This window comes from Podarcis erhardii, assembly GCF_964252035.2.
Source record: "Podarcis erhardii genome assembly, chromosome: 13".
NCBI lineage: Eukaryota > Metazoa > Chordata > Lepidosauria > Squamata > Lacertidae > Podarcis > Podarcis erhardii.
Genome location: NC_138502.1, coordinates 213,380 through 228,360, shown reverse-complemented (window position 1 = coordinate 228,360; position 14,981 = coordinate 213,380). Strand labels below are relative to the sequence as shown.

Genomic DNA, 14,981 nt, shown 5'->3' with positions numbered 1-14,981 from the left:
TTCTTTAGATAGCCACCCTGGCTTCTTTAGGCACCTTCCATGTTTCCGTCTCATTGGTATTGCCTGAAGTTGTGCTTTTACTATCTCCTTCTTAACAAACTCCCAGCCATCATGAACTCCCTTCCCTTTTAGTATTACTGTCCATGGGATCTCACCCAGCACTTCCCTAAGTTTTATGAAGTCGGCTTTCTTAAAGTCAAGAAATTGAGTCCTAGTATGCTTGGCTGCTCCTTTCCGCTGTATAGTAAACTTCAGAAGAGCATGATCACTCGCGCCTAATGATCCTTCCACTTCTACCCCACTAACCAGGTCATCGACATTGGTTAGGACCAGATCTAAAATGGCTGTTCCTCTTGTTGCTTCTCCCACTTTCTGGACAATGAAGTTGTCTGCAAGGCCAGTGAGGAATCTGTTTGACCTTATGCTCTTGGCTGAGTTTGACATCCAGCAAATATCCGGGTAATTGAAGTCCCCCATTACTACTATCTCCCTTCCTTTTGCATGCTTGGCCATCTGTTCCAGGAAGGCATCATCTATGTCCTCCGTTTGGCTTGGGGATCTATAGTAAACTCCCACAATGAGGTCCCTGTTATTCTTCTCTCCCTTAATTTTGACCCAAATGCTCTCACTTTGGCTTTGAGGTTCTAAATCTTGGATCTCTTCACAGGTATACACATCCCTGACATATAACGCCACTCCTCCTCCTTTCTTGTCTGGTCTGTTTCTCTGAAATAGATTGTATCCCTCCATTATTACATTCCAGTCGTGGGACTTATCCCACCAGGTTTCAGTGATGCCTATTATGTCATATTTAGTTTGCTGTACCAAGAGCTCAAGCTCATCTTGTTTATTTTTTTTTAAAATAATTTTTATTAATTTTCATAAAACAAAAAACACACAAATAAACAACACATGACTTCCCCATGCCTCCCCTTCACTGCACCCCTGTTTCAGAAGTTTTTAGCAATCCTTCATTCCTTTTCAATATTTAATTTCCCTCAAACTTTTCTTAACTTAAATATTTACAGCTATAGTTCTCTATTTCTTAACCCTTAACATTTTATCAGTCTGAAATTTTGCAACAGTTCTTGAGATATAGTTTAAATTTTTTCCAGTCCTCTTCCACTGTCTCTCTCCTCTGATCACGGATTCTGCCAGTCATCTCTGCCAGTCCCATAAATTCAGTCACCTTCGTCTGCCATTCTTCCAGAGTAGGTAATTCTTGCATCTTCCAATACTTTGCCAGGAGAATTCTTGCTGCTGTGGTTGCGTACATAAAAAAGGTCTTATCTTTCTTTGGTACCAATTGGCCGACCATGCCCAAGAGAAAAGCCTCCGGTTTCTTTACAAATGTCCACTTAAGGACTTTCTTAATTTCATTATAGATCATTTCCCAGTAGGCTTTAACCTTTGGGAAGGTCCACCAAAGATGATAGAAAGTTCCTTCGCATTCGTTACATTTCCAGCATTTATTATTGGGCAAATGGTATATCTTTGCAAGCTTGACTGGAGTCATGTACCACCTATAGATCATTTTCATTATGTTTTCTTTCAAGGCACTACATGCCGTAAATTTAAGGCCTGTGGTCCATAACTGTTCCCAGTCAGCAAACATAATATCATGACCTAAGTCTTGTGCCCATTTGATCATAGCTGATTTAACTGTTTCATCCTGTGTATTCCATTTCAGCAACAAGTTATACATTTTAGACAAATTCTTAGTATTGGTCTCTAACAGTTCTGTTTCCAATTTTGACCTCTCTTTCTGAAATCCTAATTTCTTGTCCTGCTTAAAAGTCTCATTTATCTGATAATAATGTAACCAATCTCGAACTTTGGATTTTAATTTCTCAAAGCTCTGTAATTTAACTTTTTCACCATCATATTCTATAATTTCACTATATTTTGGCCAATTTGAATCCATATTAAGTTTTTTTACCGCTCTAGCTTCCATTGGTGACAACCATCTGGGTGTTTTATTTTCCAACAAATCCTTATATCGATTCCAAACATTATATAAAGCTTTCCTGACAATATGATTTTTAAAGCCTTTATAGATCTTTGCCTTGTCATACCATAAATATGCATGCCAGCCAAAATTGTTATCATACCCTTCCAAATCTAAAATATCTGTGTCTTCAAGAAGTAGCCATTGCTTCAGCCAGCAGAAAGCTGCTGCTTCATAATAGAGTCTTAAGTCCGGCAGCGCAAAACCCCCCCTATCTTTTGCATCAGTTAAAATCTTAAATTTTATTCTGGGTTTTTTGCCCTGCCAGACAAATTTTGATATATCTTTCTGCCACTTCTTGAAACAATCCATCTTATCTATAACTTGCAGTGTCTGGAACAAAAACAACAATCTCGGCAATACATTCATCTTAATAACAGCAATTCGGCCTAACAAGGATAATCTCAATCTAGACCATATGTCAAAATCTTTCTTAACTTCCAACCAACATTTCTCATAATTGTCTTTAAACAAATTCATATTTTTAGATGTTAAATTCACCCCCAGATATTTCACCTTTTTTGTTATCTCCAAACCGGTTTCCCTTTGAAAACTATCTTTTTCCCCCATCGTTAGATTTTTTTCCAGTACCTTTGTCTTTTGTTTATTTAATTTAAAGCCAGCCACTTGACCAAATATTTCAATTAATTCTAAAACTCTTTTTGTACTGGCTTCTGGCTGCTGTAAAGTCAAAACTAGGTCGTCTGCAAATGCTCTTAACTTATATTGTTTAGCTCCGAGGTGTATTCCTTCAACCAGCTGGTCCCTTCTAATCATGTTTAACAATACCTCCAGGACCGATATAAACAATAGAGGGGATATTGGGCAACCCTGTCGTGTCCCTTTTTCTATTGGGATTTCATCCATAACTACACCATTCACAATTAATTTAGCTTTTTGCTCTGAATATATTGCACCTATACCGTTTTCGAAGTTTTGGCCTACCCCCATCCCATGGAGATTCCTCTTCATAAAACTCCAAGAGATATTGTCAAAGGCTTTCTCCGCATCCACAAAAATCAAAACTGCTTTTCTATTTATGTCAGTCTCCAGTAGTTCCAAAATATCTATAATATTCCTTACATTATCTGACATATGTCTCCCTGGGAGAAAGCCTGTTTGGTCTTTATGAATCTCCTCTAACAACACTTTTTAAAATCTTTTTGCTAAAATGTCTGCAAAAATTTTATAATCCACATTTAAGAGTGATATAGGGCGGTAGTTCTTAACTTGATGTTTCTCAGTTTCTGTCTTCGGTATAAGTGAGATAAATGCTTCTTTCCACGATTCGGGAGCCTTTTTTCCCTCCAAAATTTGGTTACAAACTTCTTTCAATGGTTGTATTAGCCATTCCTTCATTGCTTTATAATATCTCGCCGTCAGTCCATCTGGCCCTGGTGATTTTCCTAATTGCATATTCTGGATGGCACCCTCAATTTCCTGGTTCGTAATTTCTTCATTTAAACTCCTTTTATTTTTTTCCGAGATCTTTGATAGTCCATATTTTTTAATAAATTCTTCTATCTCTTGTTCATCTTTTGGCCCTTGTGCATACAATTTCTTAAAGAAACTTTGAAAACAATTACTAATTTCATTTGGTTTGTTTATAAATTTTCCCTCTACTTCAAGGGACGTCACGGTGTTCAACTTTTGTCTCTTTTTCAATTGCCATGACAGCAGTTTCCCACATTTGTCAGCTGATTCAAAAGTTTTTTGCCTCATTTGTTTTATTTTCCATTCTATTTCTTGATTCATCAATTCCATATATTGGGTCTGATAGTACTTTATTTCTCTTAAAATCTCCTGGGATTTTGGTTTTGACCTCAGTTTCTTCTCTCCTTCTTTCATCTGTTTCCAAATTTTTTCTTTCTTCTCATTCTGTTGTTTCCTTTTTATCGAATTTTGTTGAATTAGAAAACCACGCATGACAGCCTTACTTGCGTCCCATATTCTTCTTCTTTCCAAATCTGTTCCTAGATTTATTTCAAAGTAATCTTTCAGAGTTTTTTGGGCCTTTTTTAGAATTACTTCATCTCTAAAAAGGGTGTCATTCATTCTCCATCTGAAGGTTCCAGCTGTTGTCAATTTCATTTCCATCTTTACTGCATTATGATCAGAGCAAGTTTTTGGGCAGATTTCTGTATTTTTAACCCTTGGTGCCAGACTGCTAGAAATCCATATTTGGTCAATTCTGGTCCATGTCATTTTTGCTTCAGAGAAGAAGGTCCCCTCTCTTTCCAGAGGGTTCCTTGTTCTCCAAATGTCAATCAAGTCCATTGTATCAGTCAGTTCAAAAAAAGTCTTTGGTAGTCTCCCATCCTTAGAAATTACTTGTCTTTGAGCTTTGTCCATGTTTGTGGAGACGACTCCATTCATATCGCCCATCATTATAATTTTATAGTCCATAAAATCCGTTAGTGTCTCATGCAACTTCTTGAAGAACTCAGCCTTCCCCTCATTAGGTGCATAGATTCCTACAATCAAAATTTTTTCTCCTTGCATCTGAATTTCCACTGCCAGGAATCTTCCTTGTTCATCCTTGAAAATCATTTTTGGTTCCCATTTTTCCTTAACATAGATCACCACTCCTCTTTTCTTAACTTTATCTGAGGAAATAAATTCCAGTCCCAATCTCTTATTTGTCAAAAGTTTTCTGTGTATTCTGGCAATATGAGTTTCTTGCAAACATATTATATCTAATTGCTCTTTCTTTAATATATGAAACACTTGAGTCCTTTTTCGGGGGTGGTTAAGACCATTGCAGTTCCAACTCAGAAGTTGCAGAGACATTTTTGTTACTGGGTATCTTTTCCACCGACTGCTCCAAGTTCTTGTTCCTGATCGGTCGGTGCTGGGGTCAGTCCAAATGATAGGTTTGCAATATCCGGTATTTCTCTCTCACTCACAGTTCCTTTCTGAAAGTCTTCAAAATTTCTCTCCAGAAAATGTTCCTTATCTTGGATTGTTTTTATTTTAATTTTCTTCCCTTTAAAGTTAAAGGACAACCCTTGTGGGAACTCCCACCTGAATGGAGTGTTGTTTTGTTTCAGCAAATCCACTAAATCTTTAAATTGAGTCCTCACCTCCAAAAAATATTTAGGAATATCTTTAAAAATCTGTATTTGAGAATTTTTAATAATCAATGCCTTCTGGAAGTGTAGGTTCAATATTTTATCTCTTTCTTCCTTGGATCTCAAGGTGATTAAGCAGTCCCTTGGTTTCTTACCTTGCTTCCTGCCAATCCGGAAAGCTGTAGTTATTACAAATTCATCTTCTTCTCCTTCTAATTCATCAGTCCAAAATTCTTGAAATTTATCTGTGAGAAATTCCCCAAGGTTGCCCTCTTCCTCCTCCGGTACCAGTCTCAGTTTCAGATTCTTACCTTTCCTCTCCAATTCCATAAGAGCCAAAGATGCATCATGTTCATGTACCTTCTTTGCAATAGGTGCAAATTTTCCTTTGATTTCCTCGGCAGTGGTTTTAGCAGTCTCAGCTATTTTCCTTGTTTCCGTGCTTTCTTGTATTAAACGATTTATAGACTCTGTATTAGATGATATTGTCGTTGTATTCAAATCCAATCTTGTTGTCAATTCTGTCAATTTCTTGGAGTTCTCTGTAGATTGCTTAGTGAGTACTTCTAAAGATTGGTTTATTTTGAGCAGTGCCTGTGTCATAGAATCCATTGATGCTGTTGTTACTTTTTCTTGTCCAGCTGCTGCTCCTGATATAGAGCTTCTTTTCTGAGCCTGCTTTTGAGCTTGCTTTGTTTTGCTTCTTGTTGATATTTCATCCAGTGGCGTGCTCATAACTCAAGGTCGTTCTCACAGGAAAATTGCAAGTGGAAAATCCCAGTTCTTTGCCTCAGTACTGCAGTCTCTCTTTTAATCCTCTAGAGGGGGAAATTGTATCCAAGCAGGAATAACAAAGAAACAGGGAAGCAAGTAGCCATACAATGTCCCAAAGTAAATAAAATCCAACCCAAAGTCCTACTTTGTTGCCATTTAAAATCTGAGTCTGCCAAGTAAAGTCCCATTATTATGTTTCAAATGTAATCTTACTTTGTATCCACAGTCCTCTCTTTTTGACAGTTCGTTTCTAGGTGCTCACCGCTCAGGCAGCCTGATCAAAGGTATCGACAGCGGAGAGTTTCCCGTTCACAACTTTCTTCTTCTAGCGGGTTAAATTTAAGCCAATTTTTCCTTCCCCCCTACTCCCGCTCCGTGGGGGGAGGATCCTTTCAATGTCGGGTTTTAGCAAAGTTCAAGCAAAATGTTCCCTTTAAATACAGCTAGCTCTTTTCATTGCTGCGTTAATCGTGCAGTTCCGGGAGGCTGACTTCCTTAATTTTTGCCTTTCCCGTTTTCAGCCGAATCTTCTTAAAAAGAGTCCCATTCAAATATTTTGCAGTTCCTACTCACAGGTTTTGTTGCCAATCGGTAATTTCAGGAAGGAATCGGCGCTCTCCGTCAATGGTGACGCGGCTTCGCTCCGCGAGCTGGGTTACAATCCTCAGCACCGCACTCACACCCGATGCCGCTCCGGAGCCTTTAAAAAGACTCCTTCGCAATACCGGGGGATGCAAAGGTGCCCACCGAATCTCCTTGTTCACAGGCTTCTGCGCCTGTGATTTTAGGGGTCCCCCGCTCGCCGTAGCGGGTTAGACCCGAACTCACGGAGCAGTCCTGCTTCGGAGCTCAAAGCAAGGACCGCCATTAAGACGCTGGCGCCGACCGGAAGTCCAAGCTCATCTTGTTTATTACCCATGCTTTGCGCATTAGTGTACAGACATTGAAGTCCATTAATCATTCCCCCGTGTCTCTTATTTAAGGATTTTTTCCTCCCATCACTAGGTCTGCGTGCTGTTTGCTCCATTCGGTCTATGACATTTGGACTCCTACCTTCAGGAGCACTGTCTCCATCCCCCACATTAGTCAGTTTAAAGCCCTCCTGATGAGGTTTCTGAGATTTTTGGCAAAAACATTCCGCCCAACCGTTGTGAGGTGCAGCCCATCGCTTGCCAGAAGTCCATCTTCAAGAAACTGCTGTCCGTGATCTAAGAATCCAAACCGTTCCTGTTTACACCATTTGCGAAGCCAGCTGTTCACTTCCACTATTTTTCTCTCTCTCCCTGGGCCACGTCGTTCAACTGGGAGGACAGATGAGATGACAATTTGTGCATTTAATTGCTTCAATTTCCTGCCCAGAGCCTCATAGTCTCTTTTGATCTTCTGGAGGCTATTGCTTGCAGTGTCATTGGTTCCCACATGAACCAAGAGGAAGGGGTATTTGTCAGTGGGTTTTATGATTCCTTGCAGTCGTTCAGTTACATCTTGGATCTTAGCCCCGGGGAGACAGCACACTTCCCGAGACATCTTGTCAGGCCCACAGATCACTGCTTCTGTTCCCCTCAGTAGGGAATCCCCTATCACCACTACACGCCTCCTCTTAGGTTTGGTCGGGCTTCTTCCGTGAGCTGTCCGTTCCAAGGTCGCCTGCACGTTCCCTGAGGACTGACTTTGCTTCTCGTCTTCATATACCTGATCGACTGTAATGAGGGAGAGATCCTCAAACGGAGTCTGCTCTTCGTCTTCCATGCTAGGGGAGAGGACCTCAAAGCGATTGTGTATTTCTAAACAATCAGAGCGAACCCTGGGCTTCCTACTTCTTTGAGTCACGTTTCTCCATATATCTGGCTCTGACTAAACACCAGGAAGAAGATTCTGACAGTAGGAGTTGTTTGGCAAAAGAAATGGCTCCCATGAAAGGTTGTGGACTCTCCTTCCTTGGGGGTTTTAAAGCAGAGGTTGGAAGGCCATCTATGATGGATGCTTTAGTTGAGAGTAATGCGTTGCAGGGGGTTGGCCTGACATTCCAACAGAAGTTGGCTATTGAACAAAACTGAAATGCATGTAAAAAAGAGGGGCAGTTATTGGCTCAGGGATCTTCACGTGGTCAGCCTCTGTACTGCCAGTGATCATCCATTCTTGCTTCATTTCAACTTGGGAGTCAGGAAGTTTGACCTTTGAATTCATGTCCAGAAACAAGAGGCAGATCCCAGCATGCTTCACTGCTTAGGGCAACCCCCAAACAAGATAGGATCCAAGGAAGAGGTTGCAATGAGTTGCTGTGCTTATGGCAGGGGACAGGCACACACAGGCAAAGAAAGAAGTCCTTATTTTTTACATACTTTGGCTCGGCAAAAAGTCACAATTGCAAGCGTTCTGCAAAAAAGTCCCGTAGGTTTCAAAAGCCCCACAAGGGTGGGTGGGTGTGGAATATATTTATTTCCACTGAGTAAAATGCCACTTGATGGTAACAAAACATCTAAGCCATTTACTAGAAATGTTAATATGGTCAATTAAAAACAGCAGCAAACCATTTAAAACATCACAATCAAGCAGCAAAATCAAAAATTAAACAGTAAAGAGATTGAAAGAATAACAGCATAAGATTAAAGCACATCAATATCTCTGCATCTGGAAAGGCTCACCCAAAAAAACGTATTTTAAGCAGGCACCAAAAAGAATGAAGCCAAGGGGCCTGTCTCAAGTCACGAGGCGGAGAGGGCTATCGGTTCAGACATGGTCCTATCCTGACAAGAAGGGGAACTCTGAGATCAGGGCTCGGCCAGTGTCTCTGGAGACCTCATCCTCTGGAGGATGCTTGGGAGAGGTGGGGTGGCTGGACAGCTTCCCACCTTAATACACAAACATGATATAGAACCAGAACCTTCAATGGTTTTTGCAATATGTTTTAATGTTAATATAGAGACATTTGTAGTCAGTAATAGCTGAGGGGAAGGGCTGCAGGATACACATATACAAGTGTCACACGCTGGACAAAATAGTTTCCAAATCTTGAAAAGAAGAGCAAGACTTGTTGAGGACGTGATACCTGACAACCTGTGGGGGTGCAAGGCCTCGTGTGAAGAGGGTTGCGAGGCCTGGGCTGGAGACATGGGCACCCAGCGCAGTTTCAAAAATCCCTCATCCAGCAGAGTCTCACACTGGGGAGAAAGTAGAGCAGGGCCACCTGCTTGAGGAATATATGTGAGGCACTGACAAAAATGTCCCATTGGTCAAGATCTGGCGCTCTGTCCACCTGGCATGGAAAAGAGTGTCAGATGTTGCCCCGGGGTGAGCTGTGTTGTTTGGAGTCTCAGCTCAATCTAAGCCTTCTTCCATGTTTTGGATGTCTGACAATGAGAACTGGAGTTGGCTGAAGCAGACAAACTGTGCTGGGTCAGGATCCCAACCAACTTTGAGGTAGGATGAGCAGAGAACCCTTGTCTCTCTTCACTTGTCTGTCCTTTCTCTCTCTTCACTTGTCTGTCCTTTTCACTAAACCTCCTTCCACATTCCAAGCACTCGTACGGTTTCTCCCCTGTATGAATTCTTTGATGGGAAGTGAGACTTTCCTTCCAAGTGAAACTCTTTCCACACTCTTGACATGGAAATGGTTTCTCCCCTGTATGAATGATCTGATGGTCAGTAAGAGTTTCCTTCTGGGTGAACCTCTTTCCGCATTCTAAACACTGATAGGGTTTCTCCCCTGTATGTACTCTTAGATGGGAAATGAGAATTTTCTTGTGGGTGAAGCTCTTTCTACAATCCAAACACTGAAATGGTTTCTCCCCCATATGAATTCTTTGATGGGAAGTGAGATTTGACTTTCATCTGAAGTTCTTTCCCAGTTTCCATAGCATGGCCTCTTCCTGCTTCAGGGCCTGCTGAGTCTTGCTCATCCATCTGTGCTCTCAGGAAGCCTGCAAGAGACAGGGAGGAAACTCTATTTTTTCTGCCATTTTCTGTCCATCCGAATTAGAGGTGCTAGCAAATCCTACAAAGCAAATGCATTTTCCCCCGCTATAAAATTGACACATTGTCAGTAGAACAGAAATGTTCCCTGAGCAAGTGTGGATGAGTCTTTCTAGGAACCAGGGCTGGACTGTACCACAGCCCAGGATGTCAGCACCACAATCTCCAGGTCTGAGAATGACAACATAGCCCTTGTCTACAGACTCCAGAGTCTTCAGCAGATCAGGAGTGAAGTTACATGGAACCAGGCAGAGGGCCTTCTCAGTAATTAAAACCCCAGGTTAAAACAGGTCATCACCGCTATAATAATAACTTTAATTTCTAGACCCCTATTCATTATATAAAGCAACCTAGGAGTGGAGTACAACCATGTGTAGTCACAAGGAGCACATTCAGGGTCAAACAGTTCAGCCAGGTGCCTGGATCTGTACACTAATATCAGTGTAGTGGAAGAAGCAAAGATCACCATTGTTGAAGCAATGATTCTTCAACATCAACTTCGTTGGACTGGTCATGTTGGGCGGATGCCTGATGATCGTCTTCCAAAGCAACTACTCTATTACAAACTTAAAAATGGAAAGTGTAACGCTGGTGGTCAACAAAAGAGGTTTAAAGACTGTCTCAAGGCAAATCTTTAAAAATGAAGTATAAACACTGACAACTGGGAAACACTGGCCTGCAAGTACTCCAGTTGGAGAACATAGAATCATAGAAGAGTCCAACCCCCTGCCAAGCAGGAAACACCATCAGAGCACTCCTGACATATGGTTGTCAAGCCTCTGCTTAAAGACCTCCAAAGAAGGAGACTCCACCACACTCCTTGGCAGCAAATTCCACTGTCAAACAGCTCTTACTGTCAGGAAGTTCTTCCTAATGTTTAGGTGGAATCTTATTTCTTGTAGTTTGGATCCTTGACCAAAGGTGTCATAGACTTTGAAGGCACTCCAACTCAGGACGCAAGGGAGAAACGTGCTAGGAGGAAGGCATGCTTGGCAAATCCACACTGTGATCAACTCCCGCTCGGAAACCAATGTCCCCATTGTGGAAGGACGTGTGGATCCAGAATTGGCCTCCACAGTCACTTACGGACTCACTGTTAAAACCGTGTTTATGGAAGACAATCTTACTCAGATACGAGTGATTGCCAAAGAAGAAAGAAGAATCATAAGAGTAATAATAACAACAACATTATCATTATCACGAGATAAAAACTAACACAACTTCTACGTTCAGCCACCTTTCAACATTCTGTTCCTGCGTCAGAAACTAGGCTATGATCTTTTCATCTGGTCAGTGCCTAGAATCCATTCAGTTAATCCATTTCAGGAAGCCCCCCCCCCCCATTAACCCAGCACTGCTGCTGCCAACGTCCAGGCCAAGCTGCGCTTGATTTAAGGAGCAGGTAGAGGAAAGAAGGGGATGCGGGTGGCGCTGGGGGTTAAACCTCAGAGCCTAGGACTTGCTGATCAGAAGGTCGGCGGTTCGAATCCCCTCGACGGGGTGAGCTCCCGTTGCTCGGTCCCTGCTCCTGTCAACCTAGCAGTTCGAAAGCACGTCAAAGTGCAAGTAGATAAATAGGTACCGCTCCGGTGGCAAGGTAAAACGGCGTTTCTGTGCGCTGCTCTGTTTCGCCAGAAGCGGCTTAGTCCTGCTGGCCACATGACCTGGAAGCTGTACTCCCTTGGCCAATAAAACGAGATGAGCGCTGCAACCCCAGAGTCAGTCACAACTTGACCTAATGGTCAGGGGTCCCTTTACCTTTACCTTTAGAGGAAAGAAAGTCTGCTCCGTAGGGGGAGGGGGATGCCCAGATAGATCAGCTGAACACGACGCCCTCCCGTGGGGGGGGGGGGGCCTCAGCTCCCCGGCTCTGCTTCTCCACCGATAGGATCCTTGCAATGCCGTCTCTGCGGAGATGCCCTGGAAGACGGGCTGGAAACGGGCCCACCATCCCGCGGCCACATTATGGGCAGGGGTCCCCCTCTTGAGTCATGGCATAGTTACACGCCCCTTTATTTCTCCAAGGAGCTCAAGGGGGCATCCATGGGTCTGTAGCTGCACACCTCCTGGGAACGAGCCCCCGCCCTGGCTTTGCAGAGATGGAGGGGGAGGACCCTGGGCTCCCTGATTTGGGGGTGGGTGGGGGTGGGCAGGGAACCCCTCTTCTCCCCAACGCCCCCTCCGGGGGAAGAGAGAGGAGACTCACCAGCGCGCAGAAGGCGCCCCACGAGGCAGCATTTGCAAAGGAGACGACAGCCCCCTCCCCCTCTTGCAGGAAGGGAGGGGGAAGGGAGGACCTGTCCCCCCCCCGCGACACTTTTATTTCCTGTCCTCCCTAGGAATCGCTTAGCTCCTTTTAACCCTTGGCAAGCCGTGTGCACCCAGCTCACCCTTCTCTTCAGAGCAGGAGCCCAGCAGGAGGCACGTGCATTGCGCACAGTCAGAGAAGTTTTCTTGAGGGGGGGGGCTCTTGGCTGACGTGCTAAGCTGCTCCCTCCCTTGTGTTACGGAAATGAGGGGGGGGGCACATCTTAGATATCAGTTTTCCGCCTCCCTTCCAAACCCCTGGACGATGAGCCCAGCCACCTTTGTTCATCTTCTTTGGCGATCCCTCGTAGCCAAGCCAGATTGTCTTCCATAAACATGGTTATAACAGTGAGTGCGTAAGTGACTGTGGAGGCCAATTCTGGTCCACACGTCCTTCCAGTGGGGACACGGGTTTCTGGGTGGGAGTTGATCACTGTGTGGATTTGCCAAGCGTGCCTTCCTCTTTGTCTGTTTCTCCCTTGCATCCTGAGTTCGAGCATCTTCAGATTTGGTCAAGGCTGTTCTCCAACTGGAGCGCTCGCAGGCCAGTGTTTCCCAGTTGTCAGTGTTTATACTACATTTTTAAAGATTTGCCTTGAGAGAGTCTTTAAACCTCTTTTGCTGACCACCAGCTTTACGTTTTCCATTTTAAAGTTCGGAATATTGTTGCTTTGGAAGACAATAATCAGGCATCTGCACAACATGACCAGTCCAACGAAGTTGATGTTGAAGAATCATTGCTTCAAGACTGGTGATCTTTGCTTCATCCAGGACACTGATATTAGTTCGCCTGTATTACACCACTGCCGTAAACCCGTACCTTCAATCGATCAAATATACGCTTAATATATAACATCTTCTTGAGAGTCCCATGGACTGCAAGAAGATCCAACCTCTCCATTCTGAAGGAAATCAGCCCTGAGTGCTCACTGGAAGGACAGATCCTGAAGCTGAGGCTCCAATACTTTGGCCACCTCATGAGAAGAGAAGACTCCCTGGAAAAGACCCTGATGTTGGGAAAGATGGAGGGCACAAGGAGAAAGGGACGACAGAGGATGAGATGGTGGGACAGTGTTCTCGAAGCTACAAACATGAGTTTGACCGAACTGCAGGAGGCAGTGGAAGACAGGAGTGCCTGGCGTGCTCTGGTCCATGGAGTCACGAAGAGGCGGACACGACTAAACGACTAAGCAACAACAACAAAACATTGAAATTATGTTGCTGGTTTATGTATGAACTCTGTGTTTTATGAATGGACTCTGTATTTTGTGAATTACTAAAGATCAACCAGTGGGGAGCTCTGAAATCCGAGAGTTAGCCAATCGGGTACATCATTACAAACAGTGGCCCCTATTGTGTGCGAAGTAGGTAACTCCTCAGCCCAGCAGATCAGCCTTTGCAGGATTGACCGAGCACCCCCTGCTTTGCAGACAATGGAGAAAGCTGGTAAAATGTATCCCTTGCCAAAACGTGTTACATTGTTGCAAGAAATGTCAAATTGTATCCCTTTGTGTTTAATAGTGCTGATGGAGTACTCACCTTTGAAAAAGCATATAAAATCCATGCCTTAACTGATTCTCCCCAGTTCAATGACATTTTGCTCCAAAAGGGAAGGTAGACTTGCACAGCCCCCTCCTCCATAATCCTTCAGATATGCAGTCACATACAAGGAACCCCTCCCTCAAGGGGAAGAATGGACATCTGTTGAAGGGTTTGATGAGGCCAGGTGAACACTCAGCCCCAGGAAGGCCAGAGGGCAAGGATATGCATAGACAGTTTGATTGTTCTTTAGGTGGTGGGTACCTAAGGTGTCTGGAACTTAATCTGATAAAATAAATTTTAAAAATTAAAAAAATGTCCAGTAGCACCTTAGAGACCAACTAAGTTTGTTCTGGGTACAAGGGGTACCTTGGGTTACATACGCTTCTGGTTACAGACTCCGCTAACCCAGAAATATTACCTTGGGTTAAGAACTTTGCTTCAGGATGAGAACAGAATCATAGAATCATAGAATCATAGAAGAGTTGGAAGAGACCACAAGGGCCATCAAGTCCAACCCCCTGCCAAGCAGGAAACACCATCAGAGCACTCCTGACATATGGTTGTCAAGCCTCTGCTTAAAGACCTCCAAAGAAGGAGACTCCACCACACTCCTTGGCAGCAAATTCCACTGTCAAACAGCTCTTACTGTCAGGAAGTTCTTCCTAATGTTTAGGTGGAATCTTCTTTCTTGTAGTTTGGAACCATTGCTCCGTGTCCGCAGGGCGACGCAGGGACAACAGGAGGCCCCATTAGCTAAAGTGGTGCTTCAGGTTAAGAACAGTTTCAGGTTAAGAACGGACCTCCGGAACGAATTAAGTACTTAACCCGAGGTACCACTGTATAAGCTTTCATGTGCATGCACACTTCTTCAGATACAAAAGCTTATACCCAGAACAAAACTTGGTTGGTCTCTAAGGTGCTACTGGACAATTTTTTAATTTTCTAATTTATTTTGAGTGCGTCAGACCAGTATGGCTACCTACCTGAAGCTTTAACCTGATAAGCGGAGGAACTTGACAAACTTGGGTAACCTCATGACCCCCCTCCCTCTCTGTGACATGTGGATGATGTATCAGTAATGTATCCATAATGCTGCTGGAAATGTATTCTGGGTAGCGTGTAACCTATGCTCAGGGTTCTTACTCCTTGTGGGGATCCCTTGCGCAACAATGAAGGTGGTGGTCTACTGATGTACTGAATAAGATTTCCCCCTCTAAAAGCTAGGTGCACCCTATGGTCCGGTGCACCTTATGGAGTGAAAAATATGGTATTGTATTATTGTATTTTAATATTTTGTTGGAAGCCGC

At 43.5% G+C, this 14,981-nt stretch overlaps 1 protein-coding gene across 2 annotated transcripts; it reads right to left on the bottom strand.

Annotated features, from left to right (window-relative positions):
- Positions 1 to 8,052: 8,052 nt before the first annotated feature.
- On the bottom strand, positions 8,053 to 11,608 carry LOC309326354 (uncharacterized protein). Of its 2 annotated transcripts, none has more exons than XM_081834978.1 (2): positions 11,590 to 11,608; positions 8,053 to 9,773 (listed from the first exon to the last, which is right to left on the bottom strand). In XM_081834978.1, the coding sequence occupies exon 2, from the start codon at positions 9,645 to 9,647 to the stop codon at positions 9,177 to 9,179; it is 471 nt and encodes a 156-aa protein (XP_081691104.1). In that variant the 5' UTR covers positions 9,648 to 9,773; positions 11,590 to 11,608; the 3' UTR covers positions 8,053 to 9,176. The 2 variants fall into 2 exon arrangements, with proteins under 2 accessions (XP_081691104.1, XP_081691103.1); XM_081834977.1 differs by lacking the exon at positions 11,590 to 11,608 and adding an exon at positions 11,063 to 11,215.
- Between the last annotated feature and the right edge of the window lie 3,373 nt (positions 11,609 to 14,981).